This window comes from Neomonachus schauinslandi, chromosome 13, assembly GCF_002201575.2.
Source record: "Neomonachus schauinslandi chromosome 13, ASM220157v2, whole genome shotgun sequence".
NCBI lineage: Eukaryota > Metazoa > Chordata > Mammalia > Carnivora > Phocidae > Neomonachus > Neomonachus schauinslandi.
The window spans coordinates 92,362,097-92,386,896 of NC_058415.1; the positions used below are offsets into that span (position 1 = coordinate 92,362,097).

The following is a 24,800-nucleotide window of genomic DNA, read 5'->3' on the forward strand; positions in this document are numbered from 1 at the left end:
CCCCCCAGTGTCATCCATCTGCTGCAGACCCTCACCACCCGTCCCCCCCCAGTGTCATCCATCTGCTGCACACACTGACCACCTGTCCCCCTGCACACCCAGAGGGTGGCTCCATCGTCTCCTGGTCATCTCAGAGGCTGATCAGACTCCATTCCCATGTCCTGGCTAATGTACCCCAATAAGCTCCGTGGGTCCTATCCCTACTCCAGTGACACCAAGATGGTGGCCTGATCAGTCCACAAGAACAGCCCTCATCGTCAGCCATCACCCTGATGGCCGCATGCAAATGAGGGCTCTTTCGAAGTACTCTTTCCAGCACCGGGTGGCTAGTTGTTCCTTCTGAGGCCCCCCCCCCTTGTTTCCCAGCAGGCAGGGCTGTCCAGTCCCGTCTGTCAGGGGTAGGCCAAGGGCGCTGTGTGCCAAGGCCTGGCAGCCGGGCACTGCGGTGCAGGAAGACGGGGGGCAGTGGGCTGCAGAGGGGGTGGGCTCCGAACACTGGGGTGGACCACCGGGTGCCGCTGATCGCACCTGGCTTCCGCCCTTCTCCCCACGCCGCGCCCCTCCACGCTGCCCTGCACGCGCCTTCCCCGCCGGCCTCCACCTTCCGGGATGCGGAAGAACCTGTCCCCTGCGGCCACTCGGCCCGGCCCCGCCACCGCGGCTTACCCTGGCTTCACGACGGACGGCTCGTTTGGCGGCGTCCTTGAGAAACCAGCCCCACGTCCGATAACAGACACCCCGAGTACTTTCCAAGCCTCTGACGGCTCCCCACCCCGCGCCCCGCACCGTCCACCGCGGGGGGCGTCTCCGCTCTGACCTCGGCCCGGTCCCGCCTGTTTGTGGCCAGTCCGTGAGCTAAGAACCGTTTTCACGCTTACACACGGTTGGGGGGAGAAAACCAGTGTTTCGTGACACAGGAAAACGACATAAAATCCAAACGTCGGCGCCCCGAAACGAAGCGTCGCGGCCCCACAGCGGGGGTCTGCTTCTCCCCGCCCCCCACAGATGTGCACACGCCCACAAGGGAGACACGGACCCTCCGGCTCTCCTCGGAGGAAGTGTGCTCACGCCCGTTCCGGAGCACACCGAGGGGCTGAGACGGGGTCTTCAGGCCGCAGAACTGGGGTGAGGGATCCCCATCAGCCTGCTGTTTGCCGCTTGTCTGAAAACAGTGAATCGAGGCCCCGATTCTGAGACGAGATTCCCATCTTCTGGAACGAGCGGTGTGCGTGCGTCATGCGCCGCTCCCGTGGGGGTGACACTGCGGGACACGAAGCCCCGCCGGCTTCCGGAAACCCTAGCGAGGAACCGGTTCTGTCCGGCACGGCTGGGCTCGCCACCGGCTTCCTCTGCCGCCTGACCCTCAGAACCCGCGCAGGGGCCCCTCGGTGGCCACGGGGGCTTTGCAGCGTGGTTAGTTAAGGATGGCACCGTGGGAGCGTCCCAGAGGGAGGGTGGGCGCTAGATCCAACGACCAGCGCCCCTGTGAGAGGAGAGACGGGTGAGGGCACAGGCCGGAGGGGCACCGGGGCCACCGGGAGCTGGAAGAGCAGGAAGGACCCTCCCCCGGAGCCTCCGGAAGGGGCGCAGCCCTGCAACACCGGGATTTCTGACTTGAGGTCTCCAGAACTGGGAGAGAACACAGTCCTTTTGTTTCAGGACTCCTGGTTTGGGGTCATGGGTTGGCTCCGTGTCCAGCTGGGCTGGTGCTGGCCTAGTGTGGACTGGAGAGGGCAGCAGGTGGAGCGGTGGTGAGGAGTTTGGTGAGGGACGTGGGGCCAGGGCCTCACCTGGGGCCTTGGGTGCCATGCTGGGGAGTGGGTGGTGCGGGGACCCCCAAGCCAGGGCCTGCGTGTGCTTCAAACAACCCGCCGAACCCTGGTAGGGAGCAGGGGCCTGGGCCAAGTGGCAGGAGAGTGGCAGTGGGGGCACTGCAGTGTGAGCCCCACGACTGAGGTCCCCGGGGAAGGGCAGACTTGGACAGGCTGGGCTCGGAAGTATCGGGGACCCCCGGTCTGCTGGCTGGAGCCAGGAGCATGCGCAGGAGTCACGAGCGAAGGAGAGGCATCGGGGCGGAAGCGCCTGGCGAGGTTCTTTGGAAGCTATGAGAAAGTCAGAACGCATTAGCTGCTAAAGTCCCGTAAAGACTGGAAACCAAGCGTCCTCTGTGGTTGTGGGGCCAAGTGGGAGCTGATGGATGCGGGGTGCTCAGCCAACAGTCCGAGCCTCAGAGAAATCGCGACACTCCTGGAAGCAACGTGCAGCCAATCGGGCCCTGCGCGCCCTCCCTGCAGACAGCGAGCGGCCCAGGGGGCCCCCCTCTCTGAGGTCCAGTAGTCCCCCTCCAGCTATCTGTCCTGGACGGCGGCCTGGCTGGCGCACAGAGCCCCGTCCCGGCTGCTCGCACTGCAGGCCTACAGCACCAGCCGGGGCCCCGGGGGCCCCTCCGCGTCGGACTGGGGGAGTGACAGCCCCGCTCAAGGCTACATGGCGGGGCCCTGCGGCCGCACAGACAGCAACGCGGACACCCACACTGATCCAGGAAGCTGTCCCGACGCTCAGAACCAGAGAGAGCCAACGAGGCACGGCGTTGCGTGCAGAAGGTCATGGATGCCTCTGAACCATGTTTCACAGGCACGCGTGCCCTGAGTGCTGCTGAAACACGGAGGGAAAGTTCTGGAAGGGGTGTCCCTCTGGGAAGGAGTAGCCTCCACATCACACCGCACACAGTTTTACGAGAAAACCTTCACGTGCTTCTCGAGGAGGGTGCCTGCGAACGCTCAAACAAGCCACAGAGGATGCCCCCCACCCCCGTCCCCCGGGTGCCCTACCTGCTCCGGACGTCCTTGGCGCGGATGGGCGCCAGGAGGCTGAAGGAGGACTTGGCATCACAGGCCAGGGGGCTTGGGGGCCGGCCGGGGCCCAGGCTGCTGTGGGCCCGGAACAGTCTGCTCTGCAGGCGGGGCTTGCAGTCAGTCTGAACCAAGTCCACCCTGTCTGCTGACCGCAGGGAATTGGAGGCCACCTTCTGGCCCACAGCCGGCAGCCTGCTGGGGCTCCCAGCCAAGGCCCCGTCCCGGTGCAGGAGGTCCAGGGAACTGCCGATCATTCCGGAGAGACAGTGACCCCACGAGGAGGGGCTCCCTCCGGCGCTGCCCTGGGCCCTGCGGGTCGTGGGGATTTCCTGCAAGGAGGTGCTCAGGCAGGGTGGGGAGTCAGTGTGGGTGGGGGGCCTGGGGACCTCGTCCTGCAAGGAGCCCCTAGAGGGGCTGGCCCCACCGCGCGCGGCCAGGTCCTCCTGGCTGGTTCGAAAACGCCGCCTCCTCCATGCCTTCTCGTCCAGTGACAGAGCGCGCTCCAGCCGGGGCCTCGTCGGCGGCTTTGGGGTAAAGGGTGTGGCCTTGGCTTGTGGGTCCTCATTGCTGATTTGTGCTGAAAGGTTCAGAGGGAGCACTGGGCTCTTCTCAGGGCCCTGACCGTTGTTGGTAGGCGGGGACCCTGGGTGGGCTTCGAGGTCTCTGCCCGTGTTTGGAAGCTGTCCCTTGAGCATTCTGTCTTCAGACTGCAGATGCTCCTGAGCGGCAGGCTGCGGGGAAGATGCCTCTGAACGGCCCAGGCCCGTTAACGTGGACAGTCCAGAGGCCAGAGCACAGATGCTGGCAGCCCAGCCCCCCGGCCCCGGGAGGCCCCAGGACACAACTCCCGCTGGGCGCTGCCGGTGAAGCCCGGGGTCAGGGATGCACGGTCAGACGTCGGCGGGCAGCCACTGAGGAGAGAAGGCGCAGGGGCTCCGCTTCAGGCCCGGGGCCGGCCGGTAGGGGCAGGGCCCGTTGCTGCATGGCTGGGAGCCCTGAAGTCCCGCTGTCTCCCACAGGAACCTACAGGAAAACCGAGCTATTGGCCTCGCACAGCCACGGCCCCCATGCCAGGTGAGTGCTCCCACGGGACCGCTGCGGTACAGGGTGACAGAGGGACAGGCCAGCAGCAGTCTAGCAAGAACACACATTGAGACGTTCGCCCGTTGCCTCCTCCTGGGAGGTGGGTGCAAGCTGGCACCTCTCAGGATGGGAAGCCACCACGCCGACCGGCCTGCCCCTCCGTGGGGCGCTAGGGGTGACCAGGGGAGAACCACAACCCCAAGGTCAGGGCCAGTGCGTGCAGCCTCCGATGGGGGAGGGGGTCCCTGCGCCCTCACTCACCTGCGTGCCCACCCCCATCGCTCCTCCCGCAGACCCCGCCCCAAGAGAGGTCCCCTCTGCCAAAGGCCCCAGGCTCAGAACCTGGGAGCCAGTGAGGCCGCCGCGGGGTCCCCAGGGCAACGACCGCCGCGCAGGCGGACCCCGCCCCCGGCCCCTGTCCCCGCCCCCACCCAGGGGTCACCCCACGCCCTGGACCCGCGCGCCCGCCCCATCCAGGGTCGCCCCGCGCTTCGGACCCGCGCCCCGCACCCCCGCCCAGGGGTCACCCTGCGCCCCGGATCCGCATCCCCGCCCCCGCCCAGGGTCACCCGTCGCCCTGGACCCGCGCCCCCGCCCCGCCCTGGGGCCCCCCCCACCCCCGGATACGAGTCCCCACCCCTGCAGAGGGTCGCCCCGCGCCCTGGATCCGCGCCCCCGCCCCGCCCAGGAGTCACCCCGCGCTTCGGACCCTCGCCCCGCATCCCCGCCCAGGGGTCACCCCGCGCCCCGGACCCGCACCCCTGCCCGGGGTCGCCCTGCGCCCACCTCTCTGCGCCGCCCGCTCTCCAGCCCTGCGGGCCCGGCCGCCGCTCCCCGGCAACGGGCGTCTGGGGTGGGGGGGGGGGAATCCCGGGCTTCGTCCCAGCAGCGGCCCCTGGCGGCCGGAGGACCCAGCGTGCCCGCGAGCGCGGAAGACGCCCCTCCCCCACGCTGCGGCTTCCCAGGCTCCAGGGGTGGGTGGGCACACTGGGCCAGGCCTGCCCAAGGGACGCACCTCACTTGCTGCCGGCTGGGGGGGGTTCCCCAGCACACCCATCCGCACCCTGCGGAGAAGCCCCTCCTGCCCGCACCCACAGGCAGGGACCTTGTCCCCCCCCCCACCACCACCCTTGGTGACCCACAGACAAAAGAAAACAGATGACGCGCTTGCGAGCGCAAAATACTTTATTTACCAATTTACAGTGTAACAATTTGCATCTAGGAAAAATAGCAGCTCCCGCCTGGCCTGGGAGGGAGCTTCTTGAATCAAAAGTTGCTGGCAGTGGGCACAGGCAACGGTGGGCAGGCCAGGTGGAGGAAGCTGGGGGGCGCCAGGAGGGTCTGGGGTCCCAGGACCCCACTGAGTGCGGACCAAGGGACACAAGAGGCTGCTGCCCGGTCAACCAGCCCTGGCCTCTCTCAAAGTGACCCGAGCAAATGCACCCGGACGTGCAGGTGGGTGACGCCACGGGAAAGCCTCCCGTGGCCCTTCCTGGATGACCCAGGGCCCCTGGGAAACGGGAGGCCTGCGCAAATTCCACAGTTATACCATTTCTGCACTTAGATTTAATATACCAAGCAAACTATGTTCCCCAGCAGAACCTACAGAAATTATTTTCTAATGATTCTTATAAATATTTAAATCTTTTCTGCAGTTTCTTTAGAGCTAACAAGAATGTGAATAATTTTCAGAACAGTCGATGAAGCCGTAAAGCTTGGAGTCCAGGGGGAGGGCTCCCCCTTTGTGGTTTCAGGTGGCTGGCGGTCGGCACACGACCTGCGGAAGATCTGGCGTGGGAAAACGGAGGCAGAGCCTCGGACTCGGAGCACGTGCCAACAAAGTCCATCTCCGCCCTCTCTTCAAGATGTCACCAACCCGAGAGGACGTTAACCAGGCGAGAGAAAGCAAGGCAAGTGGATGGCGCCGTGAAGAGCAGTCACGATCGAGCACAGGGTCGATGATCACACAAAGGTCGTGGCAGCCCCTCATGGTTCTCTGACGAGGAGTCTGATCAGGCTATGCACGGACTGAAAACCCCCAATCCAATCTGTTACAGTGACAGTTTTAGTACTGGTGGATTCACGGGGGCCAGTCCCGTGTGGGACGCAGCTGTCGGAGGCAGGGCCGCCCCTCGCAGACGGGCAAAGCCAGGCCCCTGGGTTGCGTGGGACGTGAAGAAGCAGCTGGAAACGTCTTTGCTACCGGACAGAGATGCACTTCAGTGACTCGGGCCTCTCTCAAAAGCTAACCGAATTCTTGCTAAACCGAGTCCACAGTTCCTTGAGGACTTTGATGCAGAAAGGACCCCCCAGGGCCGCCAGGCAGGCGGTGGGGCCTCTCCTGGGCCCAAGGCTCACTCTTCACTCAGTGTTTTAAAAGAACCCTTGGGGGGGTGGGAAATAAAGCACGGTTAGGTTTGCAGAGACACCTGGGTTCCTCAAGAGCAAAGTCTTTCCTGCAGCAAAGATGCCTCCAGCCTTGCCCAGCACAATGCTCTTCACAACTGAGACTGTTTTACCCTTAAATCACTGTTAGGTGAACGAAGGAGCCAAGAGCTCCCCGTTTCGGGCGGCCTCATACAGGAGCTGTGCACCTGACCCTGGCCACCCTTCACAGACGGTGGCGGTGGAGGAAGAACAGGTACAGTCACGGTGGAATCACTCCTGTGCCCATTCGGGAACACAGGGACGTTGCAGGCGATCTGTTGGGAGTTCTTGGGGGAGCATAATAATGATTTCAGGGTTCCAGATGCTACTCCAGAACGGGAACTCTTCTAGCTCAACGCTGGGTATTTTCTCTGGCCAATCCTCCCCATCCTCGAGCATCCCGAGGGGGCCGAGGCCTAGGAGGACAAGGAAGAGCGCTGACTTCCATGCGCCCAGCCTCCGAGGCCGGCAGCATCCCGGGAACACCCGCGAGGCTTGTGTGTGCGGGACCGTCTACACCGACCCACAGGCAGCCCCTGGTAACTGACCCGGTGGGGACCAAACCGGGTGGTCTCTTTAAAGGTGTCTGCGGTTTATGGGGCGCCTAGGTGACTCAGTCGGTTAAGAGGCTGCCTTCGGTTCAGGTCATGATCCCAGGGTCCTGGGATCGAGCCCTGCATCGGGCTCCCTGCTCAGCAGAGGGCCTGCTTCTCCCTTTCCCTCTGCCTGCCGCTCTGCCTACTTATGCTATCTCTCTGTCAAATAAATTAAAAAAAAAATCTTAAAAAAAAAAAATTTTTATAAAAATAGGGGTCTGCGGTTTTGTCAGGTGGTGGGAGGGGAGGCCAATGCTGGCAGCTGCCCCAGGAGAACCCATGGGCAGCACACAGGCATTTACCTCTGCCCCCTCGCAAATCCTAGCGAGAATGGACATCAAAGAATTCACATAAAGCACAGGCTACAAGATGGAGATAACAGGACAGAAAAAAAACACATCTTGGAGCAGAAAAGCAGATGCGTGGCGGCCAGGTTGTAACTTGAGTGGGACGTGGTAGCCCTGAGGTTGGGGTGGCGAGGTGCCGAGCGCCGGGTGCAGAGGGAGCAGGTCCGGCCATCCCAGGCAGTGTGGGCAGGGGCCGCACCAGGACACCTGGGCTCAGGTGAGAGTTTACATCCTGAATGCCAGGACGACCCCTCCCCCCTCCTCGGCTCTCCCCAAACTGGCAGCCAGTCTGTATACTACGGGCAAGAACTGGGAATGGAAGAGAGAGAAGGCAGAGGGAGAGAACTACAAGGGAACATTCAAGAACATTCCCCAACTGCAGGACATGGGCTGGCAGGTGAAGGGCGGCCAAGGCCAGCACGTGGGAGTAAGACCCAGACCCACGGCGCAGTGTGTCAGCAGGAAAAGTGCAGGAGCCCCCGCTCGGCCAGGAGCAGGGGAGGGGCAGACGAGGGAGCGGGGCAGCGGGCGCAGTGGGTCGGGGCACGGGCTGGGGGACGGGAGGGCACTGACCTGTGCGAACTGAGCAGGGCTGTAGAAGGGCACGGCTGCCCCGGGAGCGGCCCCTGCAGGGGAGTGGTCACTGGGAGCCTGAGAAACACAGAGGGCCCATGTCAACAGAGTGCCGTGACAGCGGTTTGCGCCCTTTGTGAACACAGACACTACTCCTGGGGGACCCTTTACAGTGCTCTAAGTAAGCCACCAAAGCAGGTCGAAGACACTTCTTGCAACACTGGATTTAATTACGTCAAGGTTCACGGGAAAACGGTAAGATGTAAAGCAGCATGCAGAGAGAAATGCCTTAAAACCAGAACATGCAGGAACGAGGAGTGCACGGCACCAAGACGTCCCATTAGCGTCGACTTTAAGCAGTTAGTAAACATTTTTGATTACTTCTGACCTCTGGTATCCAGCTATCAAATCCAGGGTTTTAGTATGCAAATAAAAAGGTCACGTGAAGCCTTCTACTGAGCCAATGGAAACGCGCTGTTCCACGATACACAGAAAAGATGAGGCATTCCTTTATCTCCCGCCCAGACTGGCCGAAGGACGGCTTCCCGCCGCCCTCGGCCTGGCCTACGAGACGCTGTCGCGCGCTCGGTCAGAGAACAGAAGTCCCTCCTGCCCCTGGCGGGCTTCTGAGACCCACTCACACACGGCGAGCCTACGCCGGAGGCCGGCCATGTGGAAAAACCAAACCAGAAAGAACACAATTACAAGACTGCAGTCGTTCACTAGGAACATTTTGGGGTCCACATGCTCGTCAGTGCATCTGGACAGCTCCTGACCCCGAGGGCCCTGGGAGAAAGGAACACTGCATCGTCTGGCGTGCGGCGGACGGGGAGGCAGTGGGGCTTGTTAGCGACAAGGGCACGGCGGCCAGCCAGCACAGCGCGCTCAGAGAGAACACAAGGCGACCCAGTTCAACTCGTGTTCAGTGAGAACCGCCAGCCACAGGTACCTGATAAAAATGCTGGCTTACTTCACGTGATAATGAACTCATTGAACTACAGCGTGAAAGCTACAAAACAGCAAGAACACACACAAAACACAGACAAATAAAAAATCAACATGCATGTTGCTGCTCCAAGCAGTCAGTTTAACCCCAGAGAGCTTCATGACGCCATTAGAATCAGTACAGTCCGAACGGGAGAAAAGCCAGAGTTAGCTTAAAACGCCTACTTTCGTGGACAGTTTTTATGAAGAAAGTGCCACGAGCTGGGGGCCTTGGGCGGCCCTGCCGTGTGAGCGGAGCCTGGGATGTGTGCTCCAGCCCTGCTCGACGTGGGGCTCCCGGGCGATTCTGCACAGACAAGGGGGGCTGTCTGCTGTGCAGACACGCCCTGCAGGCTCTAAGAAGCTGCTAAACCGCCTTTTCCAACTCGTCAACACTCGCTTTTGGAAGAAGAAGCCACTTGGAACATACACACGAGTGAGGTGCCGGGCCCGGCTTCGGGGAAGGCCCTCTCCTATGGGAGCGCCTTACCTCTCCTCCCTGGGAGCCGTCCTCACGGGTGGGTGGGAGCTCAGGGCCGGGGAGCGACGCCGCGGAGCCGAACGCCTATCAGAGGAAGAAGACATGCAGTCCTCCTCACTGGGCGGGACGACGCAGCCCCCCTCCGGCCCCGGCGCCGAGGCGCTCCGCTCCGTGTAAAGCATCCCTCTGAGCAGCTGCAGGGCCCACGGGCTCCACCGCGGACGGACGGCCCATCTCTAGGGAACACGGACCCTGGGCCCCGCGATGGCATTATCACCCCATCTTCGAGCAGGAAACAGGCTTTGAGGAGTTACGTAACCCCTCACGTGTTAAGCAGCTCATTAAATGGGGAACCAGGCTTGCAATCCACTGTGTCCACCTCAGACACCAGACTTTGAATGATCCTATTTCACGTGCAAGTTCCCAAAATTAAAAAACACCTCTTTACGACTATGATTTCAGTAACCACGTGCACATGGTTATACTCTGCTTCTCTTGAGGACCTTCGTTCAGGGGAAAGAGACTTCCGACAGACACAGACTCGGCCCCTAGGTGCACAGCGGGCCTGATGCAAAGGCCGGGGTGCGGGGCAAACCCTCACCGCCCTCCTGCCTGTCCTGTGGCCCCGCTCACCTGGGGCTCTGAGGCCGGCTCTAGGTTGGCCGGACCCCCTGCGGGCGCCTGCCCTTCCCTGCTGGCCCCCTCTGCAGGTGGGGCTTCCTCTGCGTCTGTGAAGGAGACAGTGCGGGAAGCTGTCATTCCATCCAAAACACTGCTGGCCTTATATTTCCCACAGTCCCACTTGTGAGGGACAGGGAAAGCAGCCCGTGAATGAGCAGATGAACCCAGGCTCCCCGCACATCGGCCGGGTCACTCTTCTTACGGGAGGTGAAAGCCAGAGGCTCTCAGAAAAGAGGTCAGAGGTCAGAAGGTCCCGTGGTGCCTACCTGGGTTTGGTCCAAACAAGTGAGCAGGAATCGGGAGTGGGGCAAGGGGAGCAAAAAACTCAGCAGGAGCAAGAGCTGGTTCACTCCGCTGGGGCCCCCCCGGGTTTAAAACATCCACGTAGCGTGCTCTGTTTCCAGCTGGGCCGGGAGAAGCAGCAGATTCAGGTCATCGCACCACATGACTCCGCTCCCCGGGCCCCCCTTCCCCAAGCGGGAAGAGCATGCGGGAACGCGGCTTTCCCCACAGCACAGCCCGGCTGCCACCCGGGGGAGGTGCCCGTCTGCCACCTGGGGGAGGTGCCCGTCCCGCACTTCAAAGCTACCAGCTCGGGGGCTGCTGAGCAGGGCTCTCACGCTCTAGAGAAGGGGAGCTCTCCCTGCAGACTCGCCCCGGAAAACCAGGATGCCCTCTGCAGACAGACAGACCTCCATCTGACCTATACTTACGGTCCCTAAGCTCTGGTATCTCTGGAGAACAGGCAAGTTCTCAAACCAACTCTGATCTCCGCCTTGACTTTGTTACCTGCTTTCCTAGAAAACATGTTCACAGAGGCCCTCGGGGGCCCTCCAGGACCGGGGGGCGCAGCGAGCGGAGCCTTGGGGAGCGAGGTTGGTGGTGGGGGCGGAGCCTTCTTCTGCGGAGGGAAAGCGGCTCAGAGACCCTCCTGTGGACCCGAAGCCGCCGAGACGGCACGGGGAGCCGGGGCCCAGTGAAGCGCGAGGAATTCTGACTTACCTCCTCCTCTGGCTCATTTACATCCACCCATCGGTTCTTCTTTTCATCCCAGACGATCTGCCACGATTGTGAAAAGTAACAGAAGACGTCAGGAGGCAGAGCTGAGCAGAAGCAGCACCTGCTTCCTCCCGACACGGCGGCCTCCGGGAGACGAGACCCCGGCCTGCTCAGCGACCACCGTGCGCAGGAGCCTGCACGTCCCTCAGGGCCGCCCTCCACGACACTCACCGATTTGTTCTTGTCATCTGGCAAATAAGCTTCTGTCCTTTTTTTCCCAGGAAGCCAACGAGAGAACCAGGATTCACTACTCTAAATGCAAAAACCATCAGAACCACCTTGAGGACATGGTGCTGGGTGAGCTGAGCCCGGCACAGAAAGACAAACCCTGAGGATCCACTCCCGGAGGCCCCAGAGGAGTCGGACCCACAGACGCGGGAGCTGGAGGGGGTGGTGTACAACGGGGACCAAGGTGCAGTCTGAGAAGACAAGTCCTGGAGAAGGGCGGAGAGGGCAGCTACACAGCAGCGTGCGCCTAACGCCGCAGAAGCGTGCCCTTAAAAATGGTTAAAATGGTAAGTTTTATGTTATGTGTATTTTACCACAATTAAAACATCTGAACAGTGTGCCTTTTGGAGCTTTTCCCGTCTAAATGCCAACAAATGGCAGCCTCTGGCGTTCTCCCGGACTGAGCAGTGGCCAACAGACTGGGAATGTCCTTGTGGGCCCCCCTCAAACACAGTCCCCCGCCCCGTGTCCTATACTGGGAGAAGTTAGGTGTCAGGGACGCTTACTTCAATCCCTGAAGGCCATACTTCAACTAAAACACAGACCAACGCGGAAGCAGCAGGTGCGTGTGCTCTCAAACCCCCCACCCTGAGCTCCGCAGCGGAGGACGGCACGGGTCTGCACGCTCACGACTGGTCAGCGTGTCACAGTCCGGCTCAGGCTCACGCACACTCTGAATAAAATTTGTGTTTCCTTACGATGCTCATCATTAAGGGGCACCTGGGTGTCTCAGTCGCTTAAGTGTCCGACTCTTGGTTTCGGCTCAGGCTGTGATCTCAGGGTCATGGGATCGAGCCCCACACTGGGCTCTGTGGGGAATCTGCTTGGGTGTCCCTTTCCCTCTGCGCTCCTCCCCCACCCCATGCTTGCTCTCTCTCTTTCTCTAAAACGAATGGATAATTCTTTAAAAAAAAAAGACGCGGGGCGCCTGGGTGGCTGAGTCGTTAAGTGTCTGCCTTCGGCTCAGGTCCATGATCCCAGGGTCCTGGGATGGAGGCTGGTGTAGGGCTCTCTGCTCGGCGGGAAGCCTGCTTCTCCCTCTCCCACTCCCCCTGCTTGTGCTCTCTCTCTCACACTGTCTCTCTCCCTCTCTCTGTCAAATAAATAAATGAAATCTTAAAAAAAGACACTAATGGTTAAATGAAATTCGATACGATGAACTATATGAAAATTAAGAACACGTCCTGAGTAAAAAGGCAGTCCACAGACCGGGGGAAGAAGATACTGGTGAAGCCCACATTTCAGAGGATGTGTGGCACAACATTCAAGTGGGAGAAGATGCAAGCCAGCAGCACACGGGAAAACACACAGGTGGTAACAGGTACACGGGGAAGGTGCTCTCGGCGCACTAGCTTGTGAAGCAAAGCGACACCAGGAAGGGCCACGAACCCCCGCCGAGAGGCTGCCGTGGAGAGGCCCGAGCCTGTGTGTGCGGGGACAAGGGCCTCCAGGCCAGTGACAAGGAATGACTGGGCCTCTCTGGCTCTGCTGGGGGAAGGTCACCTGGCCCAACCGCCCAGGAAAACTGCCTGGTGGCACCTTCCCACGCTGGACGCACAGCTGTCCTGGGCCCTAGGCACGCCCCATGAGAAACAAGTGCTTTCACCAACAAAAGACAGAGAAGAACGCGCATGTGGCTTTTACAGGACCACCCCAAACTGAAAAAAAGGCCAATGTCCACTACTGAGAAAAAAAAGATAAGTAAAATTGTAGCATCTGCATACGACAGATACTACGGACACAATGGTTTTTAAAGACTAACCCCCTTTATAAGAAGTTCTGGGACAGGTCCCAAAGTCAGAAGAGGCCACCCTCTGGGGGTGCGTTCTGACAGGCCGTGGACACACGGGGCCTCCTGGTCCCGCTGCAACTGTGCCCTGGCCAGTGGTTATATGGGGACACGGACACTTGGAATGCCTTTGCCCCACCGCCAGCGTAGGAGGAAAGCCGTCCGTGGGAGCTGCACCCCTCCCCGGGCCCCGGGCCCCCACCCTGCTGAAGCTGGGCCGTGCGTCACCTTCTTGGGCTCCTTGGCCTCTCTCCTGGCGGCCGGCGCAGGTCTCTTCACTTCAGGAGCGGCTGTCGGCGGCTGCAGAGCACTGGAGCTGGTACACTCCCAACCCGGGGGGGCCTCAGGGCCCTGCGACATCCTGGAGGAGCCCTGTCCCAAGGCAACACGGGGGCAGGCTCGCCTGGGGCACCTCCCCAGGAGCGAGTGACGCGAGCAGAGCGGGGAGGGGGCGGGGGACAGCTGCCCCTGCCTCCGGCCCTGCTCTCACAAGGCGCACGGCAGGACTCCACACGGGGGTGGTGGGGCCCACTGGGCACTACGGGGCTGGAAGAAGGGGGGTACACGAGCGCACCAAGGTGACGCTGGGCACAGAAGGGGAGGGGGCATTTTAAATCACAGACTTGTTTCTTTTCAAGATACATATCGCTGAGCGAAGACCCTGTTTTCCATGACCTCTCACTTTACATGAGAACAAAGCATTGTCCTGGCGGAATGCCTAACGGAAGTACAGCAAGCGCCTACGGACGGCGTGCCCACGAAGGCCCAGTGTGCGTCAAGACGGCTTCGGGAGACACTGCGCAGAAAAGCACGTGTCCCTCCCGGGACAGCAGCAGAAGCGCTCTTTCTACCAAACGCGTCTGAGAAACGCAATGAGAACTTCAAGAGGAGCAGTGACGCTGCAGGGATCCTACTGCCCAGAGAGGCCTGCAGGACTGGGGAAGGCTCTCCGTGCTGGGGACGTCACCACCGGCAACACAGCCTCCCGAGAGGGGACCATCTGTGCACCTCGAAGCGGCCCTCCTCGCGGCAAGGGTTCACACCACCTTACGCGTGCCTCCTGCTGAGGAGCAACTTAAAGGACAATCTCGTGGTTTTCACTGTTCTCCTCTTACTATAACTAGAGAACGACAAGTTTGGGCTGCTAATTAACGCAACTTATGGAAAACAAAGAGCTCGGGGGGGGGGGGGGGGGGGGGGGGAGTACCAGGGGAGCAAAATTTCCACCAAAACCCTCTTCTCTCAGCTCCGGAAGCGAGTTTCTCCCGAGCGTCTCCGGTGGCATCACCCCTGTCGACAGAAGAGAGGCCCACTGTGGTCTCCGTGTCGCGGACACAGGACAGGAGCGGACATGACGCACTCGCGACACGGCACATCTTCCCTTGGGGCCACGGCCTCCCACCGCGGTGCGCAGAGTCCGGCACCGGAGACGTTCTTGAAATCGCTTCTGTCTGAAAGCTGGGTGTATGTCTGGCTTTGTTCAAGGGCGCAGAGCTGCACAGCAGGCGTGAGAAGCCCCACGTGGGACTGCAGGGCAGGCTGCGGCCTGGGCTCCCCTCACGGCCAGCCCGCCACACCCGGGACACCCACTCGCACCCCGCACGCCAACACGCAGCTGAGTCCCGGAAGACACGGCACTGGTATCAACGACCCCTCCAGCCTACGGCTTCCAGAACCCCTTGTGCACGCCGACGAACAGAACCTGTCTCAAGTTCAAATCACCTCCTTCAACGCCAAACCCAACAGAGCTCCTCTCTCAGGACGGCACGGCAGCAGGCCTACCTGGGTCCTGGCTCCGGGCCTCCTGGGGCGCGTGCTCACTTCCCTGCAGAGGTGGTGCGCCAGGTGGCAGGCCAGGGCCCGCGAACGGAGCCGCAGGGTCGGGCCCAGAGGGCTCTAGAAAGCCAAGGGCAGCCCCTGGGGGTCCACAGCCAGGCCCCAGCTCAACAGGGCCCGGGGGTGGGGGCACCGGGAACAAGGGCACCCTGGTGGGGAGGGCCGGCTGGCCGTCGCGGAGGGCCGGCGGAGCTGCACCAAGAGAGCGGAGAACAGAAGCCTGAGGTACTGGCGCTAACTCCGGGCACCTGAAGAAGCTAAATGGCGGTCACTCAACAGCTTATCACGTGTCCCTTCGTGTGGCCACGTTTCTTTTGTTACGGGATGAGAGAACCAGTCATCAAAGCAGAAAGTGCTGACGATGCCAGGGCATCGATGGTTTGGGGAAAAGCAGAACATACGCTTTTTAGGGACAAGGGGAGGACATCATTAAATGTCACGTGTGGCCTGGGCCCTGACCCCCAACGAGACCCCAACACAACCTGGGGAGCAGCGGCCTGAAAGAGAGTTCGGTGTTCACTGAGCCCTCCCTGCCCCCCTCCTCCCCCTCCAGGGCTCAGCAGGCCGCCCACCCACTCAGACCCGACAGGCTCCGCGAGGGAGCAAGCACGGGGAGAGGGAAGGCTGACGTGCTGGGAGGACGTGTCCCCTCCACTCTCCTGCAGGCAGAACGGCGACGTTCCACGTTCGGAAGCAGGGGCTGCGCGGGGAAGGCGGGAGGCCCGCTGCTTCTCCAGACGCACGGGGCTCACCTGAAGGCAGCAGCCGCACCCCCTGGCCCAAGTGCTCAGCGCTGGGCACGGGCGGCGCCAGCAGCGGATTGCCGGTGCCCGGGCCCCCTGGCTGGGCGGGTGCTGGCCCGTCGTACTGCCCCGCCTCGGAGCTCGGGGTGCTGGGACAGCGCTGGCGGAAGGGCCCGTCCCGACTCCACGCCGCGGCGCCCTCCTGAGGGAGAGAAATGGCAGGCATTGCCAACAGCCCAACACGGCGCCGCCGACCCCGCCGACCCGCTCACTGTGTCTGGGCCTCAGGAGCGTGAGCGCTCTGACAAAAGTGCACACCCCTAAAATCGTACCGTTCACACCGAGCACGTTCACACCGAACGTGCTCGGTGTGAAAACGACGGGGGCGCAAACCACACTTATCAGCATGTCTCTGACATCCTGTCCCCTGAGACTGAGAGCACACTTCACACCTTGACCTGCTTGTCCACACACTGCAGCTGGACCAACCAGACGGGCTCAACAAAGGCCTCCTCCTCCGGCTTCTCTCTCAGCTGGGGGTCGAAGAGCCGCAGCTGGGACGCGATCTGGACATACACAGGGAGGAAAGGGCCCTGTTACTATCTGGCATGACAAGGAAGACTGTGTTTTCGAAACCTACCATCATCTGGAACAAAAAGCATCTTCAGGGTCCGGTGGGATACTTCCCATCACATACGGTTTCTGAAGCATGTGGTGACCTGCCCTGAAACCTCGCACGTACTGCCGAGTCACTGGAAAGGGCGCGTGGGACCCAGACTTCGCTCTAGCGAGCCCAGCAGCCCGTGTGCACAGAGGCCGCCAGCAGCCGGGCGCCCCAGAGCAGACTGCTGCCCCCAGCATCGACTACACAGGCTTGGCTTTACTGATCAAAATGCTGAATGGATCCAGAACCGCACACACTCTGATGGGCGGTGGGGGGTGCGGGGACAGTGCAGGATGGGGGTACAATGAAACCAGGTGGCCTTGAGTAAACAGCTCCTGAAACTGCGGGAAGGAGGACTTGCTAATTATTCTATTTCCCTAGATGTCTAAAACTTCCCACAGTAACACTTTCTCAGGTTATCACGTGAGCGCGTTTCCCAGAATGAAGCTCCTCGGGGGAGGGGAACAACGGCATCCTCGCGCCCTGGGCACCGGCCTGCCCTGTCCTGTTTGCGCCTCACTCACTCCTGCAGGCTGCTCGCGCGGTGTCTGTTTTACAGAGCAAGAAACCGAGGCTGGCACTGGAACAGCCTGGACCCCAACCCAGGCTGCTGGACTCCGGAAGCTCAGGCTGTTAACCGCTAGATTCAACCGCCCCACAGTGAGTTTCCTGGAGATGGGGTCCTTCTTCCTTCAAAGCTTATGGCCCAGCTTCTGTAGTGGGGTGAGGTCTCTGAAAACTTCCTAAGCTAACACGCAAAACACCCAATACCTGCCCGAGAACACCTGAATTTCTAAGCTGTTGAAGAAGGAAGCCCCGAGTGTCTACATGGTCACAGCTCAGTCCCCAAGTCCAGTGATACTGATGCGCCCATGGGGTAAATGCTGCTGGAAGGACATTCGAGAAGACATTACCTGAACCAGCTGGCTGATGAGCACGGGCGAGTACTTGTGAGGCTGCAGCAGGATGCTCTTGGCAATCACCTCGCAGTAGTGGAAGGCCTGTGTGGCCAGCCCCATTTCAGCCAGGCGGCAGGAGTAGATAAACTTGAACACCTGGGACAGGGGAGCGCAGCACAGTCATCCCGACGTGCCTCCCCAGCCCCCGCGTCACCCGACAGGCCCCCAAGCTGGAGCTACTCCGACGCCTTGTGCACCTCACGTGTCCCCCAGCCGTCCCACAGCACTGAGCCCCGCTCCCAGAGCGCTTTTAGATGAAAGTTGCAACCAAGCTTCTTAGAAACTCACTTTTCCTCTTCAACACGCTTACGAGGCTGGTCACGAGGGGCTCGTCACCACGAGCATCCGGGCCAGCCAGCAGGGCAGACGGCCGTCCCCACTAACACTGCACTACACAATGTTTACACCCACGCGCCCCCTAGATCAGATAACACTCTCCCCAAAACACTAAAAACCGTGGACAGAAAGTACTGGAAACCACATACTTAAGAAACATTTTAAATGCAAAGGAAATTCTCAATTCAATAGGGCTTACTTCTCAAACATTACAGATGTCTCCCTAAGATTTCCAAAAACACTACCACTTTTTGCGTAAGAGCTCAAAAGCCCTCAACAACCAAAGACTTGCTAGCACTGACCACCCCACTCGTAAAAACCACAGACCAGCGTGGCTCCAGCTTACCTGGAAATTGGGGAAGGAGCAGGTCTGTGCCCCAAGAGACTGGGCATATTCATAGGCTTCTGTCCTCTGAATAGCTTCATTGGTTGCAAACTTTAAAAACGGTAAACTGTTGAGGAAAAAATTTTAATCCTTGAGCAAGGCACCCAGAAGCACGTCACGCCATGTGATCAACACCTTGCGATCAAGATGGGAGGCTGCGGCCACTGGGTGCATGTGCGCCGTTTCTGGGTTAGCTGATGGAGGGATGTTTCCTTTCTAAAGAAAAACAGATACCTGGACGTTCCTCACCTGTGGTTCGATCCGATTAAGACGAGTTTTGTGGTTTTCTTTGTATAAACCCCCAACCCGATCTGGGCCATGAGGTAGCAAAAGTGTGCAGCATCTAAGAGACCTTTTGAAGCTGAGGAAACATAAAGCAGACCAAGACTCAGTGACTGCGAGTTCTACCAGAAATCTCAACACGTGGACAGCAAACACCAGAGAGGCCACACAAATGGAAAAGCCCCGTGGCCCTCCACACCCCAACAGCGGCTCTCATGCCCAGGCGTGCTGGGCGCCCCCACCTCCATGCCCGCGCCTGCATCCGACCTACCCAGAGTGTCGCCCATGGTGGCCATCGCCCTGGACTCCACATCCACGTTGCTGCTCAGGTTGGACAAAACCATAGCAAGATGTGGCCTCCAATCTCCCCACTTCTCATCTCCGCAACACTGAGGTCAGAAAAAAGCAAAACCAAGTAAACCCTTATGCTTGAAGAGAGCGTCGCTTTTATCTCATCACGGGTGAGCTCACAGAGCACAAAGCAGAAGCCAGAACAAGAGAGAGCGCAGACCTTGCGGCCTCGGGAGGCAACCTGTCACAGGAGCGAGCCCGGACAGGCAGCAGGGCCGCGGGGACCCTGGGGAGCCCCCGCACACTGACCGTGGACGCAGCAGGCATCCGCCCCGACATCAGCTGGTACACTGTCTGCAGAGGGTCGTTGATTGGAAGACTGTTGGCGAACCTAGGCAGATACGAGGAGAGAAAGAGCTAAGTCGTCCCTGTTTAAAAGACAAGCAGAAACAAGCCTGGTTTCATCTTGGCCCTTTGATGACCATCGGGTGGGTGCCCGGCCCAGGCAAAGTACACAAAGCCCAGTAGTTGAACAAAAGAATAAAGGAAATAAAGACTAAGGAATTCGTGATGGTTTCACAGAGCACAGACAACCTGCAGTTAAGAAAATGTTTCCAAAGCCCTCAGCGGTCCAACAGTAGGGAAGAGGGCCCAGCAAGCCCGAGCCAGTGGGACAGCAGCATGGTGCAGAGAACACGTCCCAGCTTTCTGTGACAAGGGCTGCAGGCCACTGCGCTTCCAAGAGCTGCCCAGGCAGCGCAACTGGGCCAGCGCGACGTGCCCAGAAACAGTCTACACAGCAAGATTCTCTACCTGGTCATGACGCGGGCGTGTGTCCGGCTGTCCATCTTACTTGCAAGTAACAGAGCATGACCCCATAAGGCATTTTTCATCGCAGACTCTAAAGCATCCTGCAAAGCATTTTAGTGGTTACCTGAGTTATCAGAACAACTTCGGTGACATACGTGAGCAGAAGCAACAGCCCGTGTGTCGTTACACACGGTGGGGGGGGGGCAGGGGAGAGGGGCCAGAGTGCACATGAAGGAAGGTGTGAATCACGGGCCTGCCAACACACGCGCCCGGTTCAGACAAGAAGGAGAAGCCCGCTTCTCCCAATCTGCCCTAGTTGCAAAGCCCCTGTGGCAGCGGGTCTGTGAAGACTCTGTTGCTTTGGTATCTGCTAGCAAGCAGCCAGCGTACGGAAGAAGCACGTGGATGAGGAACAAGGACGAGCGAGCAGCAGTCCTGCCGCCTCGGACTGTCCCTTCCACTGTGAGCAACGCCACCGGCAAGCATCCCCAGTTCCAGAACGACACATGAGGCCTCCACAAACACCATCCCAACACGGACAGAGCCTTTACTAACGCAGCCTCCCCTGCGTCCAGAATCATCTGGGGTCGCAGTCGAGAGGACAGCCTCCTCAAGGAGATGGACGTGTTGCGGTGGAGGAAACGTTAAGCAAACCTGACAGAGTCTACAGTTCCGATCCGTCGTACGATGTCCACGTGAAGACTGTTTGTTTACCAAATACGAGCTTCCGGAGCACAACACAACATCAAAGAACTAAGAACTCCAGGCCCGTGAGAGCCCAGCCGCCAGAGCGCAGGCGTGGCCATCCCTGGGCCTGCACAGTCCCGGGGAGCTCCCCCAGCGCACGCGCTCCGTGGCCTGCAGGGCCTGGCGCCCACCCAGCGCACACCCCGCTGAAGAGATGGTGAACGCATGCCTCACTGCGCGAGGACAGCTGGCTTTCTGTCCCGCGCACGAGTCTGTCCCTGAGAAGTATACGCAGCAGGGGCGCGGCTGAGCACAGGCAAGTCTCCGACCCTGGTGACCCCTGGAGGGAGCTCTGCTACCGGGAGCGGGCACTCTGGACGCCAGATGCCCTTCACAGAACGAGCCCGCGGCGCCGGGTCAGGGTGCCACCGCGCCCGAGGGCAGGACCGTGCAACGCCAGGGCCCGCGCAGGGCCTCACCTTCTTGCGACCATACAGAAGCAGCTCCCGGAACCTCTCGGTCTCCCGTTCAAGGGCACTGCTGCCGGCTGCCTGGCTGTCAGTGAGGAACGAGAGCTGGGCCTCCCCGGACTCCTCTTCCTCCGCTTGCTCCACGGCCTCGTTAGTGAAATCAATCAGGTTGGCCTCGTTGGGTGACTTCCCAGGAAGCCACGCGGTTTTGTGGTCTCGTAACAAAAGCTCCGCGAGGTCTGTTCCCACCACGGTCTGCAGGGGCCGCGGGGGCAGGAAGAAGAAAGCGCGTCACCTCACACGGAACTTACTGCGGGGGTGCCGGGACGGGTGAGGCCCCCAACAGGACTCCTCAAATGGGCACGTGAAACTCCCACACGCACAAGCCACTGCTCACGACCTGGCCAGGAGCAGGACGGACAGACCACAGACGACCCGACAGGCTGACAGAGGCGGACCCAACCACACGCCCTTGAGTTCCCCTCCCCGAAACCACCACCAAGACACTTCCTGAGGGAGCGCCTGGATGGGGACGCTGCTCACCGCCCACAGCTTGGCACAGAAATCCCGCCCAAGTCCACTGGGCGGGGGGGACGGAGGCCAAGAAGAAACCTACCCCGTTCTGTCTGCACAAGAGAACAATGAAACTCCAAAGGAGACTTGCAGACTCTTTGTCAATTAAATTTTCGTTCTGCAAACATTTTGTAGCTTTGTTCTGTGCAAAATTAATAACATCCACTTTATGGGTGTCATCTCTGAAAAAAGAACACACACTCAATGGACAGCAGCAACTGCATCTGCGAGGCTAGGCGCAGCAGCCGCCTCCGCACGGCCGTCGTGGGCTGCTGGACGTGGGCTGCTGGATGGGCACGTACTTGCCGAGTGGTCCTGGGAACGAGCGCAGCTCCTTCTGCTCCGGCATGTGCTGCAGCAGGGTCTGAGGCGCAACGGGTGGGGGCAGAGAGAGCAGCTCATGGGGGGCAGGTGCGCATCCACGCCTGCCCGCGTCCACCAGCTCCCTGGACCCCCACGCCCTCAGCGTGCCGGCCTGCCTGCTTTACTACCGTGATTTTCAAACTCTACATCTCCCCTCCAACTGAGGCAGGGCCCTAATACATGCACAGAAGAGGCCTGCCAGGCCCACAGAACAGGGCCCCCCACCCCATCTGCCACCAGATCACAAAGCTCCTCTACCCGTGACCAAAAGCCACGAGATGAACACGAGCAGAGTCCTCCCTGCTAAACCAGAAATGCGAATAAAGACAAAATGAATATGCAATGAAACGAAGTCTAACGTAACACCTGACGCAGGTACTCAAAGTCCTGACCTCTGAGGGGAGAAACGACCCAGCACAACAAAAAAACCTATGAACTGAAGATTCATGGGAAAAAAACATCTTCCAAGGTCACTTATTCAGAGGGCTGTCCTGCGATGCAGAATTTCTACTCACGCAATTACCTCCATGCTGTGAATTTCAACCAATGCAGGCTGTCCTTCCGAAGGCAGATTTGGAATCACTTTAATGAGCTGACCCCCAGGACCGAACCTGGCACAGACATGAGGCACTGAGAACTTCTCAGGAGAAGTTGGTCTTGATGGAGCTACATTTAAATAAAGTGAGAAAGAAACAATCAGCTTGTCACTTTTTAATGCTTCTGGACCAGGAGCGCCTGGGTGGCTCAGATGACTGGGCGTCTGCCTTCATTCAGCTCAGGTCATCTCAGGGTCCTGGGATCGAGCCCCACGTCGGGCTCCCGGCTCAGCAGGGAGTCTGCTTCTCCCTCTCCCTCTGCTTATGCTCTGTGTGTGTCTCTCTCTCTCAAAATAAATAAATAAAAATCTAAAAAAAAAAAAAAAAAAAAAAGCTTCCGGACCAGATTAACAGTACAGATTTTCAAGGTGCCCATATGGCTGGAATCCTACGTTAGACTGGTCACAATGACCTGGCTTTCAACTGGAAGGTAATAATTATTAAATATCCCATCAAAAAGGGGAACTTAGGTATGTGTCAGAAGAATGTTTCAGGGGCGCCTGGGTGGCTCAGTCATTAAGCGTCTGCCTTTGGCTCGGGTCATGATCCCAGGGTCCTGGGATGGAGCCCCGCATCGGGCTCCCTGCTCCACGGGGAGCCTGCTTCTCCCTCTGCCAGTCCCCCTGCTTGTGTTCCCTTTCTTGCTGTGTCTCTGTCAAATAAATAAAATCTTTAAAAAAAAAAAAAGAAGAATGTTTCAATTGTTAAAAATGAGAACTATTCTCTTCTGAAAACTTCTTTAAAACAGCCCCGTGCGCTGAGCACAGGCTACTCGGAAGCAGCGTCTGGCCGCCAGCTGCTCAGAGGCCCCACCAGAGCATCCGTGTCCCCAGCTCTCTGCAGAGGCCGGCTCCTGGCAGTGACGGGCATGGGGCACCGACAAGGACGACAATGGCAGGATGCCTGAAGTGCAGAGAGATTTCCACAGGACGTGACACACACTGTTGCACTTCTCTAAGGAAAAGCATTTGATGGGACACCTCCAAGAGGAGCTGAGAACGTGGCACTGGTGATAAGTCCACGCAGAGGAGCTTTTCAAGGGGAATTAGGAATTCCCCCACACAAACTGCTTACCCAAGTGGCCAGCACTGGGGAACACAGTGCCGCCACACCCAAGAAGCTGGCAGGGAGCCTGTCCTTGGAGCCACGCTGACGTGGCCACTATGGACAGGCCAGGCAGCTCGTAGCCACTGTGACAAGCTCTGTGACTCACAGCAGTCCGTATTCTGCAGAGAAGACCAGGCCAGGCCACTGCCGATTCCCATGCGAGCTGAAATCCACTCCCTCCGTCACCCGGGGCTGGGGAGACTGCCCCAGCAGTGTGCCTCGACATCCCTTTGTACCTACGAGAGCACAGGGCCCCAACCACACACACACACCTTGCTCCGCGGTAGGCCAGCCAGCGTCGGCAGGGTATCCGTACTCTGGGAAGCCCTGGGCACTGCCGAAGTTGCTGCCGTAGGCGCCGTAGGCATACTGGCCAGGCAAGGAGCCGGGGGGGTGTGGGGCCTCATAGGGAACAGCAGTCACACTGTGATTTCTGTAAATCTGACTCTGAGAAAACATAGAGCAAACGGGGAAAATCAACTCCTGGCAACGCGGGGGCTCGGGCGTGCGGTCACGCAGGAAGGGAGGGGGAGAGGGCCCCCACCTGATGCGAGTGGGAGCTGAAGCTGCTGCGCAGGCTCTGGGCTGAGCGCTCGCTGTGCACGCTGCGCCTGTCCACCTCTTCCCCGTAAGGGTCCCTGTGGGGCTCGGAGTCGTCGTCAAAACTGCCAGTGAAGCGAGGGTCGTACCTCCAGGGGTCATCGTACCTCTCGGGCCTGGTGGAAACAGGGACAGAGGTGAGGAAAGGGGAGTGTGGGTGGGTGACTCCAGGACGACGGCCTTTTGCTACCCCACAGTGAGGCCCCACCATGTCGTCACCACCCCACCAGGGTCGTGACCCTCAGAAGACCAGTCAGAGCCTACCCTTGGGACAGTGGCCACATCCCAAGCCCAAGTTCAAATCCCTGCCTTCAGATCTGGAGAAACATCCTTCAAGTTCACGCTGCGTGCGGCCATGCCTCTCCCAGACCCAAGAAGAGGAGGAGCCGACTTCCAGCGCCTGTGCCGAGGCCAGTTCCCCTCCAACAGCCCAAGTGGGAACTGCCAGGAGGGCCTGGCTCATCCTTCTCTTTCAGATAGTGACCCCAGTGTCAGCTGCTCACCAGGATCCCAAACACAAGTGCAGCTCGGGTAAATGACAGACACGAGGCCAGAGACGCAGGAGCAAAGCTCTGGCTATGAGCAACCCTTCTTATCAAAGTGCGCTGTACCAACCTGTCGCCATAAGCATAGTTTTCTTTCCTGTACGCATCGTATTCAGCATCATACCAGTACCTCCGGTCACAGGTGCGGGGATCCCTGAATCTGGACGCACAGTGGTACCGGTCCCAGCGACCTGGGTCTGTAAGCGGGGGATTCGGAGTTGATTACAGCAGGCAAGGGAAGACTCTCCTCTGGCCCTTGGAGAGACCACACCACCCCAGGACTGAAGCATGCCTCCAGGCTCTTAGATGAACCAAACCTTCCTCCCACAAATCAGCATGCCCTGGGAGAGTGTTAACTGTGAGACAGAGGGGCCGGGTGGTATCCCGCCTATTACGTGTAACACCTAACGGCCCCTGGCTGTTCTCTCAACACACGTGATTAAAAAGAAC

The 24,800-nt window shown here is 59.7% G+C and overlaps 2 protein-coding genes across 8 annotated transcripts in view; both read right to left on the reverse strand.

The window, feature by feature from the left end:
• INPP5E (inositol polyphosphate-5-phosphatase E) overlaps window positions 1-3,632 on the reverse strand; it is a 15,316-nt gene extending 11,684 nt beyond the window's left edge. For both annotated transcript variants that reach the window (XM_021691044.1, XM_021691045.1), the window contains exon 1: window positions 2,832-3,632. In XM_021691044.1, coding sequence (XP_021546719.1) covers window positions 2,832-3,550 — 719 coding nt within the window. In that variant the 5' untranslated portion in view covers window positions 3,551-3,632. The remainder of the gene's footprint in view (window positions 1-2,831) is intronic.
• A 1,481-nt stretch (window positions 3,633-5,113) lies between these two features.
• Window positions 5,114-24,800, reverse strand: part of SEC16A (SEC16 homolog A, endoplasmic reticulum export factor) — a 34,913-nt gene continuing 15,226 nt past the window's right edge. For 3 of the 6 annotated variants that reach the window (XM_044920731.1, XM_044920730.1, XM_021691084.1), the window contains exons 5-31: window positions 24,421-24,547; window positions 23,750-23,921; window positions 23,478-23,652; window positions 22,026-22,168; window positions 21,442-21,503; window positions 21,183-21,321; window positions 20,576-20,821; window positions 19,413-19,510; window positions 18,909-18,990; window positions 18,580-18,697; window positions 18,276-18,387; window positions 17,988-18,093; window positions 17,261-17,401; window positions 16,135-16,248; window positions 15,692-15,884; window positions 14,886-15,131; window positions 14,311-14,393; window positions 13,332-13,475; window positions 11,258-11,338; window positions 11,030-11,086; window positions 10,817-10,928; window positions 10,294-10,431; window positions 9,980-10,074; window positions 9,356-9,430; window positions 8,831-8,890; window positions 7,882-7,959; window positions 5,114-6,781 (exon numbers count right to left, since the gene is read on the reverse strand). In XM_044920731.1, coding sequence (XP_044776666.1) covers window positions 6,713-6,781; window positions 7,882-7,959; window positions 8,831-8,890; window positions 9,356-9,430; window positions 9,980-10,074; window positions 10,294-10,431; window positions 10,817-10,928; window positions 11,030-11,086; window positions 11,258-11,338; window positions 13,332-13,475; window positions 14,311-14,393; window positions 14,886-15,131; window positions 15,692-15,884; window positions 16,135-16,248; window positions 17,261-17,401; window positions 17,988-18,093; window positions 18,276-18,387; window positions 18,580-18,697; window positions 18,909-18,990; window positions 19,413-19,510; window positions 20,576-20,821; window positions 21,183-21,321; window positions 21,442-21,503; window positions 22,026-22,168; window positions 23,478-23,652; window positions 23,750-23,921; window positions 24,421-24,547 — 3,266 coding nt within the window. In that variant the 3' untranslated portion in view covers window positions 5,114-6,712. The remainder of the gene's footprint in view (window positions 6,782-7,881; window positions 7,960-8,830; window positions 8,891-9,355; window positions 9,431-9,979; window positions 10,075-10,293; window positions 10,432-10,816; window positions 10,929-11,029; window positions 11,087-11,257; window positions 11,339-13,331; window positions 13,476-14,310; window positions 14,394-14,885; window positions 15,132-15,691; window positions 15,885-16,134; window positions 16,249-17,260; window positions 17,402-17,987; window positions 18,094-18,275; window positions 18,388-18,579; window positions 18,698-18,908; window positions 18,991-19,412; window positions 19,511-20,575; window positions 20,822-21,182; window positions 21,322-21,441; window positions 21,504-22,025; window positions 22,169-23,477; window positions 23,653-23,749; window positions 23,922-24,420; window positions 24,548-24,800) is intronic. The other 3 variants (XM_044920734.1, XM_044920733.1, XM_044920732.1) reach the window with 3 other exon arrangements.